The sequence below is a fragment of the Corvus brachyrhynchos genome, unplaced genomic scaffold (genome assembly GCF_000691975.1).
Source record: "Corvus brachyrhynchos isolate BGI_N302 unplaced genomic scaffold, ASM69197v1 scaffold56, whole genome shotgun sequence".
In the NCBI taxonomy this organism is placed as follows: domain Eukaryota; kingdom Metazoa; phylum Chordata; class Aves; order Passeriformes; family Corvidae; genus Corvus; species Corvus brachyrhynchos.
This window is the reverse complement of record NW_008238664.1, coordinates 2,322,418-2,347,760: the sequence shown is the minus strand read 5'-3', so window position 1 is coordinate 2,347,760 and position 25,343 is coordinate 2,322,418. Positions and strand designations below refer to the sequence as shown.

Here is a 25,343-nt window from a genome sequence, read left to right as displayed (position 1 = left end):
TGCATTTGAAATGGTTCTTTGTATAACAATAACGCCATGATTCAGGTCTAATTATGGACTGATTTGACAGGATTACTGTTTTATACTGGTCAAAGGAAATGATCAACTTCTTTTAAAAAGAAAATGATTTTTACTTCTGAAACATGAAAATATTGAGCCCTAAATATGTCATTTGCCTAAAAATGTGACTGGTCAAATAATACCCTAATACTGAATTTTATTAGCAAGGGAGTTCCTAAATCCTAGGTCTTTTTCAAGGAATTCCTTTTAAAAATATTCAATGAGTGTCATGAGTCATTTCATGCTTTCAGTAGGCTGAAGGTGATGTACTAAGGCTCCCATTAGGAAGAATATTTCTGCACCTAACTCTTTTAAACATAATGGTAAGTTTTGGAGTTCAAGCTTGAATTTAGGAATTTGCTGGTTAAATTGCAAAGTTTTGTCTATATTTCCTGATAAGAAATCCCAAATCATCTAACATGGTGGTGACTGAAAATAGATTATTATGGATTATGTTTTTTTACACAGTGGTGACCTTTTAATATTTCACAAGTTCTGTGCAACAGTGCAGCAATAATTTGAAAAAACATACATGTAAAATTTACGTTTTCACAAATCTGGTTTAAAAGCCATCATATTTTCATCCTTTAGCCTTGTCTACCCAGGACCGAATATTTTTGTTCCTATACTTCTTGCCAAGTTCCACTTTTTGAGAAGTGGAAAGCAGAAAGTGGGGGCAAGCTTGTGTTAAAGGAGTGTGTGTGTTTGTGCACATATGCATGCCTGGAAGCAGCATGGAGAGTTTCTGTATTCCCTAGAATACAGACATAGGGGTGAGAGGGAGGCAAGGCTGTCAAAAGCTTTCAAGAAATTGCATTTATCACATCACTTTCCAATCTGTTTTAGGTATATCACCGTCGTGTCTGTCTGTATTTTTATCCTGCGTACGTAAAGTATCTTGGGATCTAGTCCCCCTAAATGAAAGGTGATACAGAAATGTAAAGGATTAGTATCATTACAAAAATAGACACAAAGAATATGGAAAACATTCCCCACCAGGTTATAACTGTGCTAATGCAAGTCAAATCTGGGTCCTTAATTACTTTACCAGAGTTCCTATAAATGCATAGAATTTAACCTCAGAATGTCCTGCCTAGTCCTGTACATGTTAAAAAAAAACAACAAACCCAACCCTCAGATACATTTCTCAGAGTTTGTGAGCCAGATTTCTTCTGCCTGGAAGTCCACAGCCCTGCCCCACTGTTGGTCCAAGTTAGGCCAGTTCTCCTGCTCCTCAAATTCAAGGAGAACTGAAGCAGCTGGAAAAAAATATTGCAAAATTCTCAACAAAAAATGATACCCCTTGCAAACAGCTCCAGGCCATATTATTTAGATTTAGCAATGTGGAAATGTTCCAGCAATGCACTGTTTTGATAAGACACAAAATCAAATTTCTGCCTCATGTTGTACTTAATGCAGTACCCCACCTCCACCCCCTACCCTCCTACCCCCAGCTCTTTGTGGGCAGGAGGAATGTGACCACAGTACAGCCTGGGTGGGGGACCAGACCTACAGCAAAGTGTCCTTCCTATTCTGACAGCTCGGAGAAGCACAAAAAGCTGTGCCCAAAAGCAATAGCACTGCACTAACTACTGCTTCTTCTCTTGGTGGGGGGATGGCTTTGATTACCCCTGTTTGATGAGCAGGAGGTGGCACAGGAAGATGCTGGGAGGCCAGTATTGTGTGGGACTCCACAATTCCTTGAATACAAAGAGTGGCCTGATTAGTTGTGTGTGCGATCCTTAAAGTGCTGCTGGCTAGCCAAGCCAGGTCTCCCCGGAAAACAGGCCTTCAGAAAGGGAGGGCTCACTAAAGAAGATTTTAAAAACCCTTCTCCTTTGCTGCCTCAAAGCTTCCCTTTCCATGTGCATTCAAGCCAAGAAAATCCTCCCAGCCCTGTAGGGTGGGACCTCAGATCTCATCAAGGACCTCACCAGAGGACTTCCTTTATCCAAAAATCCCTAACCCATACTGCCATCAGAGCACAGCACAACCCCCTTCGGGTGAGGCGTTCCTTCCCTTGATGTGATCCCATAACTAATAATGTTTCAGGGGTGGTTTTACAGTAACCAGAGTGGGCTGGGTTTTGTGGTTCTTCCCAGAAGGCAACAAAAGAAGTCTGTTCCCACAGCCCAGCCGAGGACACTGAGGACACACCTGCAGCACTGCACAGCTGGCGTTCTGTTCGGTGGCCACAGCAAGTCAGGTGGTGACAGCACCGGGAGCAAGGTGATCTCGCCCCGGGGAGAACAGGGCTGGTCACAGCACTGCTGTGCCCCGGGGATGAAGCTGAAACTTCTATGGAGCTCCTGCCAAAGTATCAGGGTGTTTAGGGTTACCTTTTGACCCAACACAAACCTGAGGTTTACCCATTCGTCCCTCCCTGTTGGTATGTACAATGTAAATACCTTTTCTTTCTTTGTGCACTTGCCTCTGGTCCATTTAACTTTTAATTCAAACCTTGTTTCCTGAGGTGTCAAAGCACACATCCATCACTCTTATTTACCATCCTGACACCCCCACCCCTTGCCCCAAGGTACTCTTGCAGAGTAAGTATTAACTACCAACCAGTCCATCCCACAGCTGAACACTGCGTAAAGGTCTCTGGGCCAAAACAGATGTGGACAAAAGCTCCAGCAGCTTGCAGACCTCAGCATTTATGGAGTGATTTTTCCCATCCCTATGCTCTGGGCAGTCAGGACTTGACCATCTCAAAATTCTTACTAGGTACAGCTGAGAATTTCTGAAGTGGGGAAAGTGGTGGAGGGGGTGAGAACTGGCTCCTGAAAGGAAAACCTTCCTTATTTCCACCCTCGAAATAAAAGGGCACAAATGCATCTCTCCTCCCCCTTCCCCTCTCTGCTGCCCTTATAGCATGTAGGGGCTGGCGAGGTCAGGGCATTCCAGCAGCTGCTGGCCAGTATCCTGGAAACTGCCTCCTTTTTCCCAGTCCCAGCCCCTTTTATGAAGGAGACAATGCAGACATACAGTGAGCGCCTTGTGCATCACTTGGGCCCCCAGGCCCTTTGACATGGGGATTTTGTGCAGTGCCTCACCATCTCCCCACCCTCCCCAAGGTGCCCCCACAGCCAAACCAGGGGGCTTCAGCCTTGCCTTTTCCTGCATTATCCAGAAAGAAATTACATGCCTTATTTTCCCAAGGGCTTGAGAGAAGTATGTGTAATGTGATACCAGGGAAATAATTCAGATAATTCCAGAATTTATCCATGGATGCCTTTTGGTTTGTTTATCCAGGTCTCTTCTTACCATTTCTCTCCTTCTTTCTTCCACCCACTCCCTTGCCTACCTCTCCCCAAGAGTCCCACGCATTTCTCTCTTCATCGTGTGTTGCTCTGGCCCCTCCACAGGGTTGGAAAGGCTGCTTCCTGCTCCAGATAAGAAGTGGTTTCCATCCAAAGCATCACCTGGCTTTCTTTGCTTGCTGTGTCTTCATCCAGAGGCACAAGCTAAGTCAGAGGATTTGGAGGAATTTACCACTACAATATCCTGGTGTCCTTCTTTTTCATGCTCTCAGTGAGGAGAGCCCATTTTTGGGTTGAAGGTACAAGCCAGCTCTTGAGTTTGTAGCTCAAGGCCTCTGTTGAACAGTGATACAGATGTGAGTCTGGGTTTACTCACATCACAGGGGATTTGGACTCAGGCTTATTAGTTCTCTGAAGAATGGCTTCCCAGTTTCCAAGACAGCATTCCAATATTTGCTGTATCAGTTCCACTGAGGTCTCTCCTAGGAAGATCTGAAAATCTGTGAATTAGCCTGAGGTAGGTAATTGGATGTGAATTGATCACTTATTATTCCCTGCTGCTGTTAAAGGTACACTCCATATCTGACAGAAAACTGTTGTATATGCTTCCTCCAGCCATGGCAATTGAGGCAGACTGGGGCTGGTTTACAGAATATCTCTACAAAATGATCTTCTATCCTTTCCAGATTACTTCATAAGAAGAGGCATTGGGTTTCTTATGTCCCTGTAGTCATGTCAGAGCTGAGGCAGAAAGTGAAAGTTATGTTTGTCTGATGCCTTTGCACCCAGAAAATATGTCCTTTTCCAGAGCATGCAGCTTCTTCATCAGAAGGAGAGAGGGGTTCAAGGCAAGCTTCTTTCCTACAAGCCAGGGCAGACCTTTGGCTGTTTGTCATGGTGCTTCCTCCCTCCCAGTCCTTGGGGCCACATTTAAATGGATTGCCTAGCTCTATAAATCCCACCCAGGAACTGTTCTTGAGCATGGCCCTGCAGTTTTCTTCAGTCAAAACATGCTTACATGCTAATTCACTGAGATCACAGCAACCGCACCACCCCATCTGCACCCTGCCTAGCCAAATCATAGCTCTGTGTTCTGCTGAGCTCAACATCTGACATGCTTTAAAATAAAGGGGTGGCCAGCCAAGCAGTGGTCAGTGCTGCTGGCTGCCTGGGAGAGATGGTGGGTCTGTGTGGCAAGTGGCTTGCCCGATGTCCCAAGCTGGGGACAGTGAGCCCTCCTGGGGCAATGAGCTGCTCCTCTCATTGCTGCTGGCTGGCTGTGCTGGAGGTGAGTGGGAACACTTCCAAGGCTCCCCAGAAAGGTTTTTCTCTGGTCTTCTGGGCACCACTCCTCTGCTGCACTACAAGCTGCCTAGGTAACTCTGCAGCAGTCAGGTCCTAGGCAGAGGTCTTGAGGAGACTTGCTCAGGTGGTTTTGGGGCAGAGAGCATCCACAAATGTCTTGTACAGCCATGAGACTGCCAGAAACATCCATATTTCTTTCTCGTGCATCCCCACCACAGCAGCGTGATCTCCCTTTCCTCTGTCTCATGACCACTGTAAGGACCACAAACCATTTCATACATGGGGCAGAACTGACCAAAAGAGTCTCTCTCTCCTGCAAGAGGTATGATGCTTCCACAGCATCAGCAATAATTCCAGCTTGCTTAAAATTTGAGGGGCTCCAGGAGGATGCTAAGGCCATTTGTCATTTAAACATGATACCCTCTACTGTCCAGGGGCTCCGAAACCTGAGGTGAGAGTTGAAACCATCTCTCATCCATTTCAGAGACATTTCAGTAAGAAGTGTTTTATTCTTACCCTGGGCTGTGTCAAAATGATGTGATCAAAATATTTGGCTGCAAATTGCTTAGCACCTGTAGTCTTCAGAGACACTCAGAGCAGGTTCAGCTTCTGGGGGGGCTGTCTTGGAAAGAAAGGGATATATTGTGCTGTTGGAGGAAAATTCTTGGGACATTGGATGAGACAACCTGTGTGGAAAGGGGGATAGGATGGAGAGGTCGCACAGTGTCTAAGCTGAGGTCCCTTGCACTACTCCAACAACTCCTAATGCTGGATGCACCCTCTGTGTGACCATCCATGGACACAGCCAGTACTGTAGAGAGGAGAAAGAGGATTTTGTAACCGTGTGGAGGCCAATTTCCTGGACCAGGCAGTGGAAGCCTCTTTGCTCCATCTGAACCAGGCTGAAGACTGTTGTGCTTCATTGCAAGCTGAAGCCAAGCATCACCAAGGAGCTTGCAACCAGCTGGTCGGCAAAGAGGAGAGGCCATAGAGGGAGGAAGTGTGTTTCATAAATGCGGGTAAGGAATATATATTATGAGCATGCTGGGAATAAAAACAAACTTGTACCAGGGAATAGTGCGCCTCAAATTTCAGACCAGTTCCTGTGAGCCCTCTGAAAGCTTATTGCAGTTTTTAAGAAGTCACTGGTTGCAGCAATATCCCCAATGTTTAGGAGTGAGGAATATTGCCAGACCCTCTAGAGCCATGCCTCCAGAAATCTAATGGAATTATTAAGTGCATTTAGAGTTCCTGTTTATTGTTAGAGGCGTGATGTGTTAGCTTGTCTGCTGAGTTGCTTTTGTTCATGCAACGCTCATAAATCCAAAATAAAAAGGAAAAGTAGCCAGAGATCTGCTTTTTATACCAAACAGGGGTTGTTTGAGTCACCTGGTCTTGGTTACACCTGGCTGCTACATTGTCCCTCACCTATGCAGAAGTTTTATTTGCACCATGCTGATGGATGGGCTGGCTGGGAAGGGAAGTGTGATGCAGCATTCAGATATACTTGTAAGAATTAAGCACAAAGCTTTTGACATTTTGAATGTATTTTTCTATTATAATGAAAAATGTTGACTTTGTTTTGAGCCAGAATGACAAAACAACTTTTTTATTTACACATCACGTTTCTGGGGGAGGGGAGCATTCAGATAAAAGCTGGTGTGTTTCAGCCATGGGGGAAATTGCCTTCCTACTGTCTCTCCTTTTTTTATTGGAACAAATAGACACATAGTAAAAATGTGAGCCAGCTTTTTTTTTGTTTTTTTTTTGCTTATACTATAAAATAGGGAGCAACGCCGGCTTCCCCTCATTTTCCTTTACTTCTTTATTCTGTCCTGTCTTTGCCAATTGGAAACAGAACCCAGAGTTACTTTGTCTCTGGAAACAGCTCTTGCGGGACTAAACTGTTTTCAATGCTTTCCAAATAGAAGAGCCCTTTGGAGCCTACATGGCCTTCTGAAGTTTACAGGGGAGGAGGACTGACAAAATAAATTCATATTTTCTTCTGTCAAGCTTGTTTGGTGAGAGGAAGAACTGGGGAGAAATATTCACAGGGAAATTTATACTGGCAATTTCCCCACTGACTAATCAATATAAAGGGAATTATACACAAATATGAATACAAAAAGCTAGAACTGCCTGTCCTTTTCCTCTCTTTTCTTCTCCAACACTACCATCAGCCTTCCCCTCACAGGAACAACCTTCTAGAAGTGCTTTGGTGTCTGCATCATGTGGGGAGATAGGAACAGAGCTGGTGGAAGGTGTATGTTCTTCTCACAGCAGTGTTCAACCCCAAAGCAAACAAGATTTCTCAGTTCAGGAGTTCATCCTTCATCAGTGATACTGTAGAGATGCAGATATGGTTTCTCTAAATCAACAGCAAGAAGAAACAGAAGCGGAAAGCAGCTCTGTAGTGAGATAGCATGAGAACAGGCTTCACGAGTACTTCAGCTGTGATGATAAAGCTCCTTGCTCAACATCAGAAGTTCCCAGTGCTGTGCCATATGTTGCTCTCCTTTTACAGAATAAAGATTGAGTATTAAATGAGATCTAGCAAGGAATCATTGATTAGAGTTGTTCCCTGGAAAAGATTAGGAGAACATTTGGTTTTCAGTTTGAAAATTAAATGAAAAAGTAACAAGCCTTGAAGGAACGTTCCAATGTGGTTTTCATCTGGCTTGGCAGGTTTCTCCTGGAGAACAGAAAGCTAAAAGAAGATAGGAATTAGAAAAACATGCTGTGACCCGGATAGAAATTCTTCAGCAAAAAGGGAAACACAGAAGCAAAACAGTATGTAATGAAAGCCAAAAATCTTATTTAACCATGTTTGTCTCTCTTGTTTCTTCTGCAGGGCCAAATATTTCCAAGGGAAGAAGGTGAATGGAGAATTTGATATCCGAGTGGAACAGGTCAGTGACAAGTGAATTTCTCTCTAAGGAATGCATGTGGACAGGGCTAAGGAGAGGTAATCTGTCCCAGGAACAGTAATGAGGCTCATAGCCTGTGTTCTGATGGGCACTGGACACATCCTGTTTCCCTGTTAGCCTTGTTAGACATTCATTTCAGCTGAAAACTCTCCATGTTGGGGTCTGTCCCCTGCTCTGTGTGCTGGTGCAGTGTCTGTCAAACAAAAGTCCCATATTGACTGAGACTGGATGCTGTTGCCAAAGTAGAAATTATTATTAACAATCATCATCTGCAGACACCCGACTTGAAAGCAGGCATAAGAAGAGAGAGATGTAGAGATAAGGTGGTGATCCTGAAGGAATCATATGCTTATTTTATACTCATTAGGGCCATAATAATGTTTGGGTGGATAAAGAAATCTGAATGTTGTTTGAATGACCTGATATTTTCTGTTTTTATAAAGCTGTTGATTCTGCATTGTGTATGTACAGATTATTAATGCAGTGGTTTTGAAGACTTTCTCAGGACCCACTGCACTCAAAAAGGTTTCTTCTCTTTTCAAAGGGGTCCTGTCCTGTTGTCTATGACTGTTCATGAGTGCACATGTTCTTATCAAAGTGCTTCTGGGACAGATTTTTCTTTTTTATTGATGTCATACTTGTCAGTCTGGGTGGTATTAGCAAGAATAATTCTTCCTGGCATTTCTTCATCAAAGTCCTTATTTTGTTGGCTGCCTTAGCAGTTATCCTAAAAGAGTATAGGAAAAATTTAAAAAAAATTTAAATCATGCTTCTCACTTAGAAGATCCAACTGTCTCCATCACTCAAAGCAGGGCTAGCTTCAAAGTTAGACCAGATACTCTTCAAAATGACCTGTTAGTTCTTTCCTAAACCTCCCAGCTCTACCTTTCCCCTCATACTCCTTCTCCTCAAATGTTACTGCACTTGAGGTCCTTATAAAGGAACTGCCTTCAAATGGTCGGTGAGTGCAGAAGGTCAGAAGTGGACTCTGGTTCCCTGCTGGGAGATCAAGTTGAGACCCTTGTCACCACCACAAGGTAGCTTATCCCATTTCCCCACAGACTCCTGTAGGGAGATTTTCCCAGTCTACCTCTTGAAATCCTTCACATAGGCTGAATATCCATGTTTGAGATGAGGCAACAGATTGCTCCAAGCCAAGACCATGATGTGATTCTGCTGGTGAGGACCATGGCCAGGCCCCTGCAGCTTTCATTAAATGCCCACACAGGGACTGCTTCTTTGCCCAAGGGAATGAAGCCCCCAGTGGGCTGGAGAGTTGAGGAACAGAAAACAAGGATCCTGGCTGTTTCCACCTTTCCCCTCCCTGCCACCCAAATCAGGCAGCCCAGCCTCTGTTTGGTGGGCAGGGAGCTGCTCTTGACTCCTCCAGACCTCAGAAGGAGAACAAATGATGACTTTTCCCAGCTGGATCAATCTGTCCAGGGAAACACAGAAGCTGCATTGTCATGGGCAGTCCTTGAATCTGACCCCAGGACTCTCCTGTGTATTGTTTAGGTGAAGAGGAAGGCACTGCTTCCTTCAAACTCTGGCTTTTTGTCCCCTTCTTTGTTTGGCCATCCATCCTTGCTCAGTATTTCTTGATATTTAATTTTTCTTCATTACTGCAACCCTGTTCGTCTGGAGCCTTCCTAACTTCTTCACCCTCTTCCTCAAGCAGTCCAGGAGCCTAAACTGTTGTGGGAATGAGTCCCCTGAGGCAGAATGCTGACCCTCTCCACCTAAAAAAAAAAATATTCTTCCACAGTTTTCTTATGAAAAAGGAAAAAAAAAGGGGAATAACTGTTCATCAGTATGGTCCACATCTTTCTCTTTGAGTTCCCAGCTTACCAGTCTTCACTCCTGTAACTCTTCCCTGAATGGGACACAGACTGTGCCATGGAGCACAAGCCTTAACCTGGCTGTTCAGTTCTGAATAACCTCTTCATCAGAGAGCTTGACTCTTGGGCACCTCTTGAACCATTTGGTCTGCTTAGTAAGTTAATTCAGTTTTTCATTTTTCCATTTGATCCTGGTTCAGATAACCACACATTATTAACTCAGCCAGAAATACAGTTTGCCCCAGGAACTTTTTTTAGGTTTTATAGGAGAAAAACCACTTTTGATCTGAAAAGCTAAATAACAAAGAAGTTTGAATGGCAGAAAGCAATGAAAGGAAATATCCAAATGTTAAATACTCTTGAAAAACCACATTGGGAAAAAGCCACTGCTTTATTTTTACTGACCATGCTAACTCTTTTGCCATTCTTCCAGGATGTTCTGTAGCTGGTCTGAAGTTTTTCTCCTCCTCTTTCATATCCATCTTTGTTACATCTTAATTCTTTCTTAGCAAGCCATTTTAGCAATCTGTGGGGGAAGCAGAACAGGATAGTAGGTGATATTTTCTTGAAAGTCATGACATCACTTATTTGTAATGGAGCAGGAGTGCTGAAAGCAGCACTGTCTCTCCCTCCCTCAGCAGCGGGAAGTCAGTTATCTAATCTGGTTGTACACCCTACCAGCTCTCCAGGCTGCCTCCCCCCTCCTCTGAGGAATGCAGGACATGTGTGATCCTGCTGTCCTGCTCTGCCTGTCCCCCACACCCAGCCCTGTGGAAAGCATTGGCTCATTTCAGCTGAATTTGAGAAACAGGCAGATGTTTCAAGATGCTAAGTTTCTGCAAGAGGTGAATTCAGTTCATTTTAGACACTGGGTAATACACAGAGAAGAGACTGTTAAATGCCATCCTGCTGCTCAGGGAGCTGCTTCTGCAAGTCTCAGCCTGTAGGAAAATAGGTTTTATGGACTCTCAAATAAGGTTTTCTGGTTCTTTAGCACTGAATGAATTGCATGACCTCGATAACAACCCCAGGCCCTTGTTCTTCACATCCATTACCCCCAGGAAGAGATAGGGGTTACTGTGGGCAGCACCTGCTAAGGTGCTGGATAAGGAGAGGGCTGGCAGGGACACTGTGGCAGGTACACCACTCTCCTGTCGTCCATTAAAATGAAAGTGAAGTCTGACTTTGTTTCCACCTTTGTTTCTTCTCTTCTAATCTTCAGTGTAACACTGAAACCGTATTTATTAATGTGCTTTAAAGGCTGCAGGATTTATTATTGTCCACCATTTAGTGAAACCAGGCAGGCAGTGCTATTGCCTTCTTTCTGCTGGATGCAAGGAGAGAGGTGAAAGGCTTTGGTGGTGTAAAGCCAGTCCAAGTGTTCTCCTGAGCCATGGCCCCTTTTTCTTTGGCAACAGTTTGGATTAAGTTTTGGTTATTTGCATATTTTTCCACTTCTATAGCAATGATTGTCTTTCGTGAGACTAATGGAAACACTGATCCAAAAGTGAAAATCTATTTGACCTATTCCCGTTAAAACCCTGATGGTTTAAGTTTTACTCAGTGTGGGTAAAGCCCTAAGCTTTAAGGAACAGCTGAGTCTAAAAATACTATCTCTATTTTATGCTAAAAATAAGCTGCTTAGATTTTGATCCACGTTGCTGCTTTTACTTGCCTGGCGATGTCTAGCTTTCAGAACTGCAGTGTATGCATCTCCAGTTCTTTCCTCTAGAAATACAAATACTAAAAAAGTTCTTTCCAAAATGAAAAGCAGAAGTTTGAATAAATGGCTCGAAGGCTAAGGTGAACTTAAAGAATAATCTTAACATGCCACAGGAGTGGACCACATTGCTTTTAGTCTCTCACAAAAAGAATTTTTCTTCTATCTCCTCAGTTCTTCATTGGCCAGAGGACAGGAGGCATTAGGAACCACAGTACACTGAGGAAGAGGAAGAATTACACTATAGGCCTTATGCTCTGTCAAATCGTTTCCTTCATTAGAGAGAAACTAATTCAGCACCTCTTTTCCCACCCTCTCTGCGCTGTCCCATCTTGTGTGCTCTAAGGATTCCTGGGGTTTCCCATACAGATCATAACATACCTCATGTGGGGGTCTTCTTGGGCATTAGACATGCCCCAAGCCCAAGGTGAATGCCTTGTGGCCATGCATCCCCAGCACAGCCACAGACGAGCAGAAGAGGGCAACAGAGATGGGGCTGAGACCTGGACAACCACAGACCCATCAGACAGGATAGTAGGTGACACTGACGGTGGGGGGCAGATGAGTGGGACACTTGACACCTGTCTGGGAGAGTGATGTCCACAAAGCAGGAGGTGTGCAGAGCAGGGGCATTGGGATGGCCATGGAGACCTGGCTTATGAGAGGAGACTGACAGAGTTGAGTTTGTTTATGCTGCCATAACAGAGGATAAAGGAGACATCAGTGCTTTTAGTAAATACCCTGGTGCAAGAAACGGTTTCATGACATGGTGCCAGGCATAGTGAGAGGTTAGACCGTATGGCTCTAATGGGCTGTTCCAGCCCTGTGCCCTGCATGGCCCAGTGGGAGACACAGCAGACATGAGCAAGCAGCACCTCTTAGAGAGAGTCCACCACCTTCAGGGTACCTTTCCTGCAGGTATTTCCCAAAGGAATTTGAATATGTTCAGAGACATCTTTCCTGACACTGGCTAATGATGGTGGAGTGGGGTGAAAAGTGTGACAGGGGAGCCACGAGGCCAGAAGGTCCATCTACACTTTTATTCCTGTTTGTTCACCCGTCTCCTTCCCACCATTTCCTGCTGTGATGAGGTGGGTCCGTCTGTCCGTCTGACACACATTCTTCTTGCACAGCTCATTCACTTGTTCCCACTGTTCAGTTTATTTTCAGGGAATGATTATTCAGTGAACTCCTATGTACATGCTTCTGGAAAAGTCTTGTGGTATAGATTACGACTCCATTGGCAGCATTGTCAGGAAAAAAGTTGTACTTGGCAGTCACAGAAGATAATTGTAATACAAATCATGAATTCCAGCTCCTTTGTATTTCCCGCCCTAAAGAGGTATTTTCATGTGTGGCGTAAAATGGTCCTTTCAAAAGGTAGTCTGACAGGTCTGTGTGTGATGAAAGGAAAATTAGCCTCTTGTCAAACAGCTGTATAATTTTTGTTCATTATATGTTTAGGGCTTGGGTTTTTTTCCAACTGAATGCCAGAAAGCAGTTCAATAACAGCAACAGCAGTTCTCCTAGCTTTGCCACATGCAAGCATTCAGAAACCATGAATAAAGGGACCTGGAGAACTAGCAAGAATGACTCTAAAGTCATTATTTTCTTAAATTAAAAAAAATACTCTCTTCTTTTTTTTTTTTTTAATTTTCATTGGCTTTTGGAGGTTTACAGAGTTTATGGTTTTGAGCCATTTCCTGGGATCAAAATATTCAGTGAACTCCTATGTACATGCTTCTGGAAAAGTCTTGTGGTATAGATTACGACTCCATTGGCAGCATTGTCAGGAAAAAAGTTGTACTTGGCAGTCACAGAAGATAATTGTAATACAAATCATGAATTCCAGCTCCTTTGTATTTCCCGCCCTAAAGAGGTATTTTCATGTGTGGCGTAAAATGGTCCTTTCAAAAGGTAGTCTGACAGGTCTGTGTGTGATGAAAGGAAAATTAGCCTCTTGTCAAACAACTGTATAATTTTTGTTCATTATATGTTTAGGGCTTGGGTTTTTTTCCAACTGAATGCCAGAAAGCAGTTCAATAACAGCAACAGCAGTTCTCCTAGCTTTGCCACATGCAAGCATTCAGAAACCATGAATAAAGGGACCTGGAGAACTAGCAAGAATGACTCTAAAGTCATTATTTTCTTAAATTAAAAAAAATACTCTCTTCTTTTTTTTTTTTTTTAATTTTCATTGGCTTTTGGAGGTTTACAGAGTTTATGGTTTTGAGCCATTTCCTGGGATCAAAATATTTAGAAATGCGCTTTTTCTAAACCTCAGATTTTCAGACAGTCACATAACTTCTGAAATGAAAATTCAAGAGACAATTCTGAATGCCACCAGAGCTGATGCACCAAAAGGTGTTCACGCAGGGGAAGGCATCTGGACCTTCAGCACCAGCATTGTCTCTGGGAGAATGCATCCTAGCTTCAGGACTTGTGAAGAGCACTTGTGGAAGCTGCTGTTGAAGCCACAAAGCAGCATTCCCATCACAGATGGACTCTCTCCATTCTTTTCTCCCAGAGATCAATCCTGGTACTGGGGGCAGGTGGGGAGCAGGGTGCCTCCCCAAGGAAAAATGTCTCAGGAAGAGACATGGGGAATCAGGATGTGTAATCTCCAGTGCTGCATGATTGTGCACCAAGCATGCATAGCCCCAACCCTCATCCCACTGGCACCCATACTATCTGCCCACCATTCTGCCTGTGCAGGATTTAGGGATTGCTTACTTTCCCCTTGAGATGCTTGCAATGGTTGGAGTGAAATGTGCTGCTTTAGGAATGCAGCCTGATCTGGGCTCTTCCTTGTACATATTGGAAGATCCACCAAAAAATAAGGCATGAAATCCACTGAGGAATGCATGTGATTTGATTATACAGTAGCAACTCCTCAGCCCAAGTGCCTAAGCCATGGCACGGACCAGGCTAGTCAGCAGCCTAGACAAAGCAACACAAGGATTACAGTGGATCTCAGCCAGAATGTGAGCTAGAAAGCAGTCACACTGCTGCATGTATGACAAATCCATACTCAAACATATGGTTGGCAGTATTGCAAATGAAGGGAGTTGTGGGCTTTCCAGAGAGAATCCTGGTGACAGCAACAACTCTGATCAATTCACTGAAAAATGTCATCTACGAGAAAATCTTACAAGAATGGGGCTAGTTTTGTCTAGGAAAAAAAAAATGGAAGAAGGATGTGCGAGTCTTTCAGGAATAAGCCTTCGGGTTCTGCAGGAAGACATAATGGACACAAAATAATTGCTGTCTTAAAAGGTAAAGGGAGAGATTTAGGTTGGGCATTGGGAAAATTTTCTGTGGTTATTAAGGTACAGACTGCCTGAGGAGGTTCCTCATCTATGGAAGACAGAAGAGGTTATGTAGTATCTGCACACAACGGCAGAGGCAGAGATGGTAATGCCTTAGAAAAGAGAGAAAGACTGTGTGATGTCTTGAAGTCCTTCCAACACAACTTTCTGTTATTCTATGAAGAATGCTTAAAATACACCTTGAACATGTGCTTCCCTTGAATCACTAACAGGCATAGCTACCAAGCCAGGCATTTCTACCATTTCATGATATAAAATGGCAAAATCATCCTTGTTTTAATATCACGAAACAGAAACAGACACTCTAAAATAGCTCACCAAAAAGATCTCCAGCACACAGAGAACACTGATGGAAACTGAGACCACCTTAAGGCTTAGTCCAAATGATCTGGAGAGTTCTCTGATTCTTAATACCTGAAGTAGGCATTTTTGACAAAACTATGATCAAAGTAGCTGTGGGCATCATCTCATATCTGAGCCTCACAGAGGTATGAAATATTTCTACTCCCACAGTCTGTGTTACATTATACTTCAAGACAGATTGTGTCACATTTGTCACACATGGTTTGCTCTTGCCCTGAATGTTTTTGCAGCCACTGGCACTGTTTCAAAGCGAGTATAAAACACCGCCAGGCTAATGCAGTGCCTTCTTCTGTTCCATGATTCCTAATGCAAATGACTCTGCAAGGCCACGGGGAGCTGGGCTCTCCTGTTTTATGCATAGTTACCTGTCACTGTATCTGCATGGGCTGCTTTCAAAAACCTCTTTGTCTGCAAGGTAAACTCAGCCTGGAGATGATCTCAGAGTTGAAATCCCAGCCAAGGGAAGTCATCAGGCTACAAAACCCACAAAGTTAAAAATACAGGGAGCACTGGAAAATCAACAGGAAACAATTTCTGCTGACTGAAGGTTTTAGCCTTCTTCCAAACGCCAGCTAGCAGCAGCCTGTTGGATGGGACAAAGCAGCTACATGAAAGCAGCAGCATTCCTTAACTTTGTCTGTTAAAGCAGAAGTGAATGCCAGGAAAAGGTCAGGATTGTCCCTCAGCTCTGATTGTAGATCTGGGTGTTTTGGGGGTGAGATAGCTGAATCCCCCAGACCCTCTCTACACTTCTCTCTCCTTGCCAGGGTTCCCTGGACAATGGTTGCCAAAGGGGATTTCTCCTTTTCTTCTGGCTCTTGACATTAGCAGGGCCTGAAATTGGTCCTGGCAGTTTGGCATGAAGTACTCACCAGCTCGGGGGGTTCTCAGGCCTGTTTTCAGGTCAGGTGTCTGAGCACAGCTTTGTTTGGCCTGACTTCTTCAGGGAAACGCCTGTCACACCAACTTAGTTAGACTGTAAGTGCCCCTCATCGAATGAAGATTGTCCGTTTTCACCCCCAGCAAAGAGGAGTGTTAAGCTCTTTACTACAAACCATTATGGAAAAAAAATTATGGTAGAAAAGCATAAAAATCATGAAAACACAGACCTAAAACTTCCCTTTCTTGCGCTGGTGTTCACATCAGATAGTGCATTCCTCAGCAGCAGAAGCTGGAGGTCCAGCTCTACAGCACTCTGCTTTCAGAGCAGGACATCTCTGAGGCATATGGAGACACAGAGGTGGGAAAAACATCCTTTCATCTCCCCGATCCACACAACCTCTGGAGCTAACGTGTAAACTAGCAAGCGTGCCTTGACCCAGTGGGGAGATCACTGATGGTGCCCAAAGCATCTGATCTTATTGAATTTGTCCAAGGTGGACTCCCCTCTCCCTAGATCTCCTGAGATTTTTTGAATGTATAAAAGGCAGGTGCCTTTTAGGGGTACATGTTCTCTTATCTCTGATCTGATAGGGTCACTGAAGAAGCGTGGCTGTGGCCAAGGCAACACAGCGCAATCTCTCATGAGTAAAACCCAGGCAGTCACCTGAACCACTGCCAATCCCTCCCTTTGAGTGTGTCTGTGTGTGTATGTGTTTGTGTTTGAAGTAGCATTTATTTCTTGGCAACAGGAATTTTCCCCCTCTTTTCATTGTAATTAGGAGTTACAATGATGTAAGATCGTGTAAGGGTGTTGCTTTAAAAAGTTTACGCAGGGCCACAGACATGAAATCTCATTACATCATCGGGTCACCAGTCCGCAGCCATTGCTTTAAAATTACATGGATTTTAAAAGAAGAAAGTTGGAAATTATTTTTTCATTTGTCATCTGGCCTTTGAGCCTTTACAGGTGCACTAGTTCTCCATTGGCAAGTTTTTTCCATGAGTTCATGAGGACAAAACATGCTTTTTTTATTTTTTCCCCTGCCTTTTTTTGCCTTTTTTTAATGTATAAAAGTTGTTCCTGGCACTATCTTTTGGTTCCAGGTAATAGAAGTAGCAGAAGAACATTAAACAGTACAAGGATCTCAATAAAATCATAAGTGTTAGCAGCACCATCTGAGTGTTTTGGTAATAGATAGCTACTGGTTAGAAGATGATTTTACTTCTGCCCAGTCCTCATCATACTAAGTCAGAAAAAATGCCTGAAAAAGGAAGGGCAAAAAAACTGCTCAAAGGGAGAAGACTATATTTTCTGCCTCAACAAATTAAACCTGTTTGTTTATATTTATATTTATATCACAGGCACTAATTTAATATCAGATTTTGAATCTGCATCATGTTAGAAAGGGAGGATCTGCATGGCACTAGGATATTCTAGTTCAAGGTTTACTCATTTGCTCATCAAGACCAGAGTTAGGATTTGAAGCACAAGACTAACTGATCAGGTAATCCTGCCATCCTCCTACTGAGAGTGGCGTGAGACCACCAAGCCTTGCTAGCTCTCCAGTCAGGATTATCACATCTCTCACCCAGCCAGTCACTCTGATTTGTGTCCTGACCTTCACTGACAACTTCTGCAGTCACAATCACCCCTGTGCCTTTTGCTCCCCACGGCTGAAATATCCCTTGCCCACCTTTCCAGCCCTGTAAGTCGTGCCTCTTTTAAAATACAAAGTGTTTTAATGATTGAGCAGCTCTGTTTATAGCCTGCCCAGCTTTGCTAACTCTTTAATAGTAAAAATCTTAATAAGCAAATCACATCAGGTGACCTCTGCTTATCACCTTCCTGCAACATAATGAGGTTTAAAAAGGTTTAAATCTTTTGTATTAGATTTATAGCTAGCCAGTGGCACAGCAGCCAACTCAGAAATAATTCTAAATTGATGTCTCCAAGTGGAAACTTGGAATTTGAATTCAAATGACCTTACCTCTTTTTATTAATATTATTATTATTCTTTCCTGTGTGCATTTTTCAGCTTGCTCATTCTTAATTCCTTCAGTACTCATTACTGCAATAAGCCTAATCATGTATACTTTTACACCTCAAGTGTGGGAGCCATAAATACTTCTGCAGTCTCTCAGGGCAAACCAGCTATAATTGGATCTCCAGTTGCCTCACAGAAAGGAAAAAAATATTGAAAAAAGAAGGAAAGGCACATTCCAGACAAAGAAAACTCTGCGTCTGTGTTCATGTGTTTGTGTCTCTGCCGCCCCTGAGTAACACTTTGTCCTTTTGCTCCACTCCAGGCTGAGTTCTCCGAGTTGAACCTGGCTGCTTACGTCATGGGTGGCTGCATGGTGGACATGCAGGTCATGAGGAACGGCACCAAGGTGGTCAGGTGAGGAGCACCAGTTGGTCTTGAAAACTGGGCTGTCTGGATCAATACTGGGGCAAGCAGGTTGGCCTCAGGGGGTGACAAGTATCTGAGTCAGGGCAGCGTAGTCCTGTTGGCTCCAAGGATTCTTGGAAGTGGTGAAAAGACTGGCCTGACTGGTGGGTTTGTATCAGGTCTCAGGTGCACATTATGCCGTGCAGTCGTTGTTTCCAGTCTAGACCCTTCATGCAACAGCAAATGCCTCCTTCTCAGGTTCTTTTTAGCCTCCAGACTCCCAATAAAAGGGATAACAGATCTTCTCCCTTGGTTTTTCTTGCTTCTCTGTCAACTCACCTTCATTTTAAACAGTGGCTCTAATTCACTAGCCTGCCTGACTTAGACCCTGATCCCATTGGACTACCCTCGCAATAGCCACTAAGCCCAGATGACCAGACCAAGAGCAGCCCTGAGAAGAAGGACTTGGTGGTGTTGGGGGGATGAGAGGCTTGACATAAGCCAGCAGTATGCTCTCACAGCCCTGAAAGCCAACCACGTCCTGGGTTGCATCCAAAGCAGTGTGGCCAGCAGGGCAAGGGAGGGCATTCTGCCCCTCTGCTCCACTCTGGTGAGACCCCACCTGCAGTGCTGCAGCCAGCTCTGGGGCACCCAGTATAAGAAGGACATGGACCTGTTAGAGCGAGTCCAAAGGGGGGCCATGATAATCGTCAGGGGGTTGAAGCACCTCTCCTGTGAAGATAGGCTGAGAGAGTTAGCATCGTTCAGCCTAGAGATGAGAAGGTTCCAGGGAGACCTTACAGGACCTTCAAGTACCTAAAGGGAACTACAACAGAGTTTTGCAAGGGCATGTAGTGATAGGACAAGGGGGAATGGCTTTAAACTGAATGAGGGTAGATTTTTTTCCTTTATTGTGAGGGTGGTGAGGCATGGGAACAGGTTGCCCAGAGAAGGTGTGGATGCCCCATCCTTGGCTGTGTTCAGCACTAGATGGTGCTTTGAACAACCTGGTCTATTGTGAGGTGTCCCTGCTCATGACAAGGGGGTTGGAACTAGATGACCTTTAAGGTCCCTTCCAATACAAACTATTCTATGATTCTGTGATCCTGATGCTTGCAGCCTGATTTGCTCCTGAAATACCACTTCTTTTTTTGTGAGAGACTCCCAGTGCTCTGGCTTTGCCCTGTGGTATATCTCAGAGGTAATACCCGTCTCTGCTTGGTGGGGATTTCTGTCCGACTAGCATTACTTTGTAATTGCAGTCATTGCAAGCAGCCTTTTCCCGAGCAATGCTTCTCCAATCACACATCCAATTCACTTTCCAGAAGCATTGCTCCCCCTCTTTCAAGCACCAGAGTGCCAGTAATCTGGAGCTAATGTGAGATGCATTTTTACAAGTTCTATGTGAAGAGTAGTGTACATTGTCACATGTGTGTATGATGCCTCTGTTTACACAGCACCAATATTACCTTCCACCCCATTATTCCCAAGCCTTCATCTTTATGAGCTCCTGTTGTTACAACTCTACATTTCATCTTTGATACAATAGCTTTTCTTTGTTTGTGTTGAAATCCTACTGCTGTTCCAAATTAATTTTTCTAGCTGCCCTGCTTCTCTGTGTACAATTCCTTTGCACTATTTGGTGTATTCAGCATCTTTGAGTTTAATACTCTTGACACATTTAATCAATGCTTTTGTCTGTTTGCAACTAGTTCAAAATTAGAGATAGGGACACATAATGTAGCATGCAGTGCTATTCTTGAAAGGGATTCTTAGAACAGCTGAAAAACTGTGATTTTGAGCATGGTGGCCTCAGTTTAATTTCTCAAGATGTCATTTCCAGTCCAAACAGTGCAAAGCAAAACATGTCACTGTCAATTAGCTATGACTGTGGTCCATCAATTCATTTCAGGTCCTGACATCTCTCTTAGTACATCCACAAGGCATTTGTTCTTTGGTAAAATGTCACGAGCCTCTGCTAAAAACCTTTAAAGTTGTGTCTGTTACATGCATTTGCTTTCTCCTGTGCCACAAATGTCTGTTTCTGAGTGAAACAAAGCATTGTGTCCCATGAACCAGCCGCTGGAGCGTTCATCAGACAGTGTGCTGTGCTAATGCACTCTTGTGTTTGCTTGCTCATGATGCTGGAAGGTTTCCCAAGAACCATTTCCTAGGTTGATCACATCTTCATTTTCCTTCCTGTGTCTTTCCTCCCAAAGCCATTCATACATCTGGCAGAAAGATCTTGAGCTATTAAACTGAAACTGAAGACAAAATTTATTTCACAAAACTGTCTGGGGCATGGTGTTCATGTTTCTGCTCACAGTGAATACACAGGTATTCCAGCTAGCATTTTTGCATGGATATTTATATATGAAATACGTGGGGTTTTGAATGTCATTAGCTCAGGGTTTTTTGTTTTCATATCTGCATGTTTAAGGACACATTTGCCTTGTGGGAAGTGGATTTGGTAAATACACACTTGTCTGGATACGCAATTTATATAGCATATGCTACATGCCATAGTCCTTGCAAGCAGCAAATATTTGTTTGCAGCCTGTGCTGATGTGCCCCTGTTGTGCCCAGCTCAGTGAGTTTAAGAACTCAGGTGACCCAACTTCCACAGCCACTCCTAGCAATACTCTAGAAGGTATAGAAATTAAAACTCTTCTTCACTTTAGAAAGCGAATTGTGGAACTGAGCTGTGCAGAGGCACCTCAAGCCATCCACATGGATGCAGCTGCTTCCCACTCCCTTCAAGTCCCACTATCCCACTCACAGCCATGTCCTGCCTGGGCACAGACACACTTCAGAGTGCCCAGCCACAGGGAGACCCCTTCAACTCACGTGTGCACCAACACTGCTGCTGCTGTCATTTTTTTTCCATCACTTATTAGGCCTCTGTTAATTATTAAGCAAAATATTCATTCCAAAATTGGAATGCTTCTAGATGGTGAAATATAATATTCATCTTGTTTTTTTAATACCCAGAGTCATGGAAATCCCACTGACAATTTATAGGAAGGTAAATACAACATCATCTTGCTAACAAGCACATTTGGGATGCCCCCCTGCAGGAGCCCTGCCTGCTTCACATTCCTCTTCAAAGGGAGAGCAATAGAATGTAGCAGTTTAGTGGAAAGACAGTGAAAATACTACAGACAAGTAGATTGAAATCACCAAAATAATAAATTTCTTAAGAGCAACAACTAATATTCATATTCAGCAACCACTGGGCTGTCCTCTCCAATTTGACATTACATTTACTGATAAGCTATCTAACAATTTATTAGCCTATAAAATTTTGTCATTTTGGAGCAGGTCTCCTAGTTCTGTCTTTAAGCTGTAAATACCGTATCGCACATGTAAAGCAAAGTTTAAACCAAAGCCTTTTTCTGCTGTTTGCGTAATCCCTCCTGACACCTTGGAGTTAAGGCATTTTTTCAGACCCCATGTCAACTGATTTGAACTGCCCTGGGAAAAAATTGTGGTTCTTTTACCTAAGAATTCTTAAATTCCCTAAGAAGAAGGTATAACAGTCCTTAAAGCCTTCCATTTACCACTTGCATCAGGAAAATTTAAAAAAAAAAAAGATGCTTTAGAAATATTATTGGCAATTACAGAAAGCAAAGACATGGACATATACATGACTCCTAGCCTGTGTATCTTGAAGTAAGTAGCCACAATTAAGTTACCAAACAATCTTATTGAAGCCAGGCATTACTTTGCTTGCCTGATTTTTAAAACAAGCATGGCTCCAAGAATTTAATTTTACAGTAACAGTGTTCTGGGTCTCCAACTTCTCTTTTTTAGCTACTAAGTTCTGCACATCTGTAGGAGGGGGTGGAGAATTTGAGGTAGTGTCAGCAAAATGTGCTACTGGAGACAGAGGCTATCATCTAACAAATGTAAAAAACTGCATCTGTGTTTTCTGTGCCAGTTTTACCATGGTTTGTGAAGGCTCCGTCAGCCTGTTCAGCACATTTCCTTCAGACAGAGAGCTGGCCATGAAGTGCCTTGTGCAGTCTCTAGCAAGCACTTTCCTGTGTTTGCGCCCTGTGACCCTTGCCCTGACTGAGGACACCAGTGGGATGAGCTGGGCACCAGGAGCAGTGTTGGGCTCAGCCAGGGCTGGTGGGGTGGGGGATGTCCCACACATTGGTCCTTATTACCCCAGCACTTATTTGGAAAAAATTGGCAGCAGACCTTCTCCACTGAAGAGTTAAATATGGGAAGCAGGAGGTAGTGTTTATTCATCTCAAAGGATCCCTCACCAGCTTAGACAGCAGCTCTTACAGCAGGGAAAAGGTGGGTGCAGTAGCTGGAGTGCTAAAGAGTGTGTAAAAACAAGTGTGGGTTTATGCCTACTTTTAAAACACTTGGGTGGATTCTTCATCCTCCTCCCAGTGCACACACAACTTCCCTCTGGACAGGTCTACACACACAAACAGAAGGATACAGTGAACCATCTGCAGTCTAATTTACTCTAGAAAGCTCTTGGACTGTGTCACTTTTACTGGGGTTAGGTGTGAGGAATGGGATTTTTATTTTCACATTTCTCTGAAGGGCCCTTCCTGTCAATATTTTGGCAGTGTAAAGAGGCTGTCAGTGTTGGCACTGCACCCACTTTGAGGTGCATTTATGCTTTCAGGATATTATAAAAGTGTTTAAGTAGAAATGAAAATTTGGGCTGTATCTGCTTCTGACAGCAACATTTCGACTCCCAAACTATGATCCCAGGTTCTGTATTAGATTAAATTCAGTCCTCTGCTTGACTTTTGGATTTCACAAGACTTCAGCTATTAATTCCAGTAGATATGGGAATAAGGTGGGGATATGTTGAAAATCTGGACAGCTCTTTTATCTGGGGAATACTAGTGTCTTTGGGAGCATTTCAGACCTTTAAGGATATAAATTAATCATGCACCAGACTGCTCTCATCTCCTGTCTCCCTGTAGAGAGGTCTCTTTTGCCACTGGGGCCGATCATCCAGGAGGGAAAGCACATTCTCCTGTTTGCATGGGACCTGTCAGAGTGGTGGCCATAGCACTTACAATGTGGTGTGCAGGTTCATGAAACCCCACAGGACAGACAACAGCTGATGGACCAGGAGATGCCCAGGGTCTGAAGTGGGGAGGACCCTGTGTGGAGAAATGGCCCTGGCAAGTGTAGAGGAGTGTCCAAAATGACAGCAAAGAGGAGCAGCACCAAGGACAAAGCCTAGCTGTGAGGAAGGATCTTTGCTGTGGAATGATGTTTGGTCCTACAGGCCTTGCCTGAATTTGGCCTGTCTGTGTAAGGTGTGTGTCTCCCCCTGCTCACCCTGGGTGATGTGCCCTTGCTACTCACAGCCATGCTGGGGTCAGTGAATTCTCCAGTTTGTCCACACAAGCCCATCCATTCCTGTAACACTGACATTCCCGTTGCTTCCAGCTGATTCAGTGCTTCTACAATGCTCTGGTGACAACAGGACAGCAACCTGTTGAATCACCATCCCAAAAATCCCTGAAAGTGCTTTTTTCCTGAAGCATATTTTTACACTGCAAGCTGCAGTACAGTCGCAGCATGAGGAAGCAAATCCTTTCACACAAGAGAAGCAGAGAAGAAGCTGGCCAGCCCACAGGTGTTTCCCTGCTATTCAGAGCTTGCAGACTCCAGGAGACATGTTGTCTGACTAAAAAATATGTGCCTGCTCCAGGATGCAAGATTCTTTAAAGTGAGGACACTGTCCTCTGCCCACTGCATCTTTTCCCATCCCAGTAGGTTCACTCACCCCAAAGGTCCATTAGCAAGCAGCTGCCTGAAAGGGGCATGGAGGTTTACTATCCTACAGAGGCCATGCTTTCTCACCACACAGCAGTTGCACGTCGCTAGAAGGACGTTTTCTTGTCTCCACAGGACTATTTGTTCACAAGAGTTGGTGGTTTCTTGCAGTTCTTCTACAGAGACAATGTCCAGGAAGACCATGGGAGTAGCCACTGTTCCTGGACACTGATGTAGGAAGTATTGGTAGGCAGTAGGTCACTTGGTCACTTTCCAGCTTCTCATGTTCCAGGAGGGTTGTGCCAAAGACAAACTGCAGCCTCTGTCTAATCCCTGTCTTTTTAAATTTAACTCTTGACCTAATTAGGGTCTTTTTTTGGATGTCTTTTTCTAGTTATTGTTGTTTGGGGGGTGGGGTTGGGATGTAGTTTTTGTTGGTTGGTTGGTTGTTTTGCTAATTCCAAACAAAATTTCTGCAATTTTCTGTGAAGTTGCAGATAGGAGAAAAAAAATGGCAGAAACTGATTGGGAAAGTTTATGGTTCTAGCAGCCAGATGGAAAAATATGTTGAGCTCATGGTTCTCCCAAGTTTCACAGAAAGTGCCACATGGTGGAGTACAATATGTGCTATGTATTTAACACTAAGAAACATTTGGGCAATATTTTTTCTATTTGATGGCATGGCAATCCATAAATGTAATGGAGAAGTGTGTGTAACAGCCTGTAAGCTTTTGAAAATTCAGTTTAGGCAAGAGACCAATGTGCCAAATGACCACTTTCCTCACTGAAATACCCTGCAGAGACAATGAGCTGGGGCGAGACGTCTAACAGGGTACACCCTGGCAAGCTGCAGTTACATATGAAGCAATTTAACACCTCTAGTAAACATTTATAAACTGAGAAATTATTCCCATATGGGGGATGATCTAACATTGTTTTTCACTAGTATCTCCCCCCTCTTCACCTGTCTGTCCCTGTCCTCTTTTTTTTTTTTTTTTGGAGCAGGAAGTACAAAAGAGAAGAGACAGTGGGGTGTGATTATTTATGTATTTATTCTCAGTTACTTCCACCTCAGCTCCTGCTGCTAAACAGCTGCTTGGAGGCCTGCCTCTCCCTGCAGGGTTTGCTGATGTCCCAGATGAATAATGTCCCCCTTCACCTCCCTGGCAGCTGGCGCCCAGCCGACGTGCAGGCAGGATGCTGACAGTTATTGGGAAAACACTTGGCATGCAGACAGCTGCCAGAAAGCAAAAGTCACTCCAAGCAGACCAGGGTGGGGAGCATCTCAGATACTAAACTATTGCCTGACCCTTTTTTGCATTTACAGTAATTCTTTCCAAAAAGGAATGAGATGCCAGGGCCTAGAACATTCAATAATTAGTTAATCCAGGATTAAATACACGAATGATTTAAAAACTGTGTACATTGCTTCAGTCTTGATCAGCTTTCTTTTTTTATCAGTTCTGCCATAGTTTGTCTCCTTTCCATGTGGGTTTTTACTAA

The 25,343-nt window shown here is 43.8% G+C and overlaps 1 protein-coding gene across 2 annotated transcripts in view; it reads left to right on the top strand.

Annotated features, from left to right (window-relative positions):
- Window positions 1–25,343, top strand: part of SYN3 (synapsin III) — a 190,346-nt gene that overhangs the window by 23,625 nt on the left and 141,378 nt on the right. For both annotated transcript variants that reach the window (XM_008636394.2, XM_017737803.1), the window contains 2 exons: window positions 7,480–7,537; window positions 17,995–18,086. In XM_008636394.2, coding sequence (XP_008634616.1) covers window positions 7,480–7,537; window positions 17,995–18,086 — 150 coding nt within the window. The remainder of the gene's footprint in view (window positions 1–7,479; window positions 7,538–17,994; window positions 18,087–25,343) is intronic.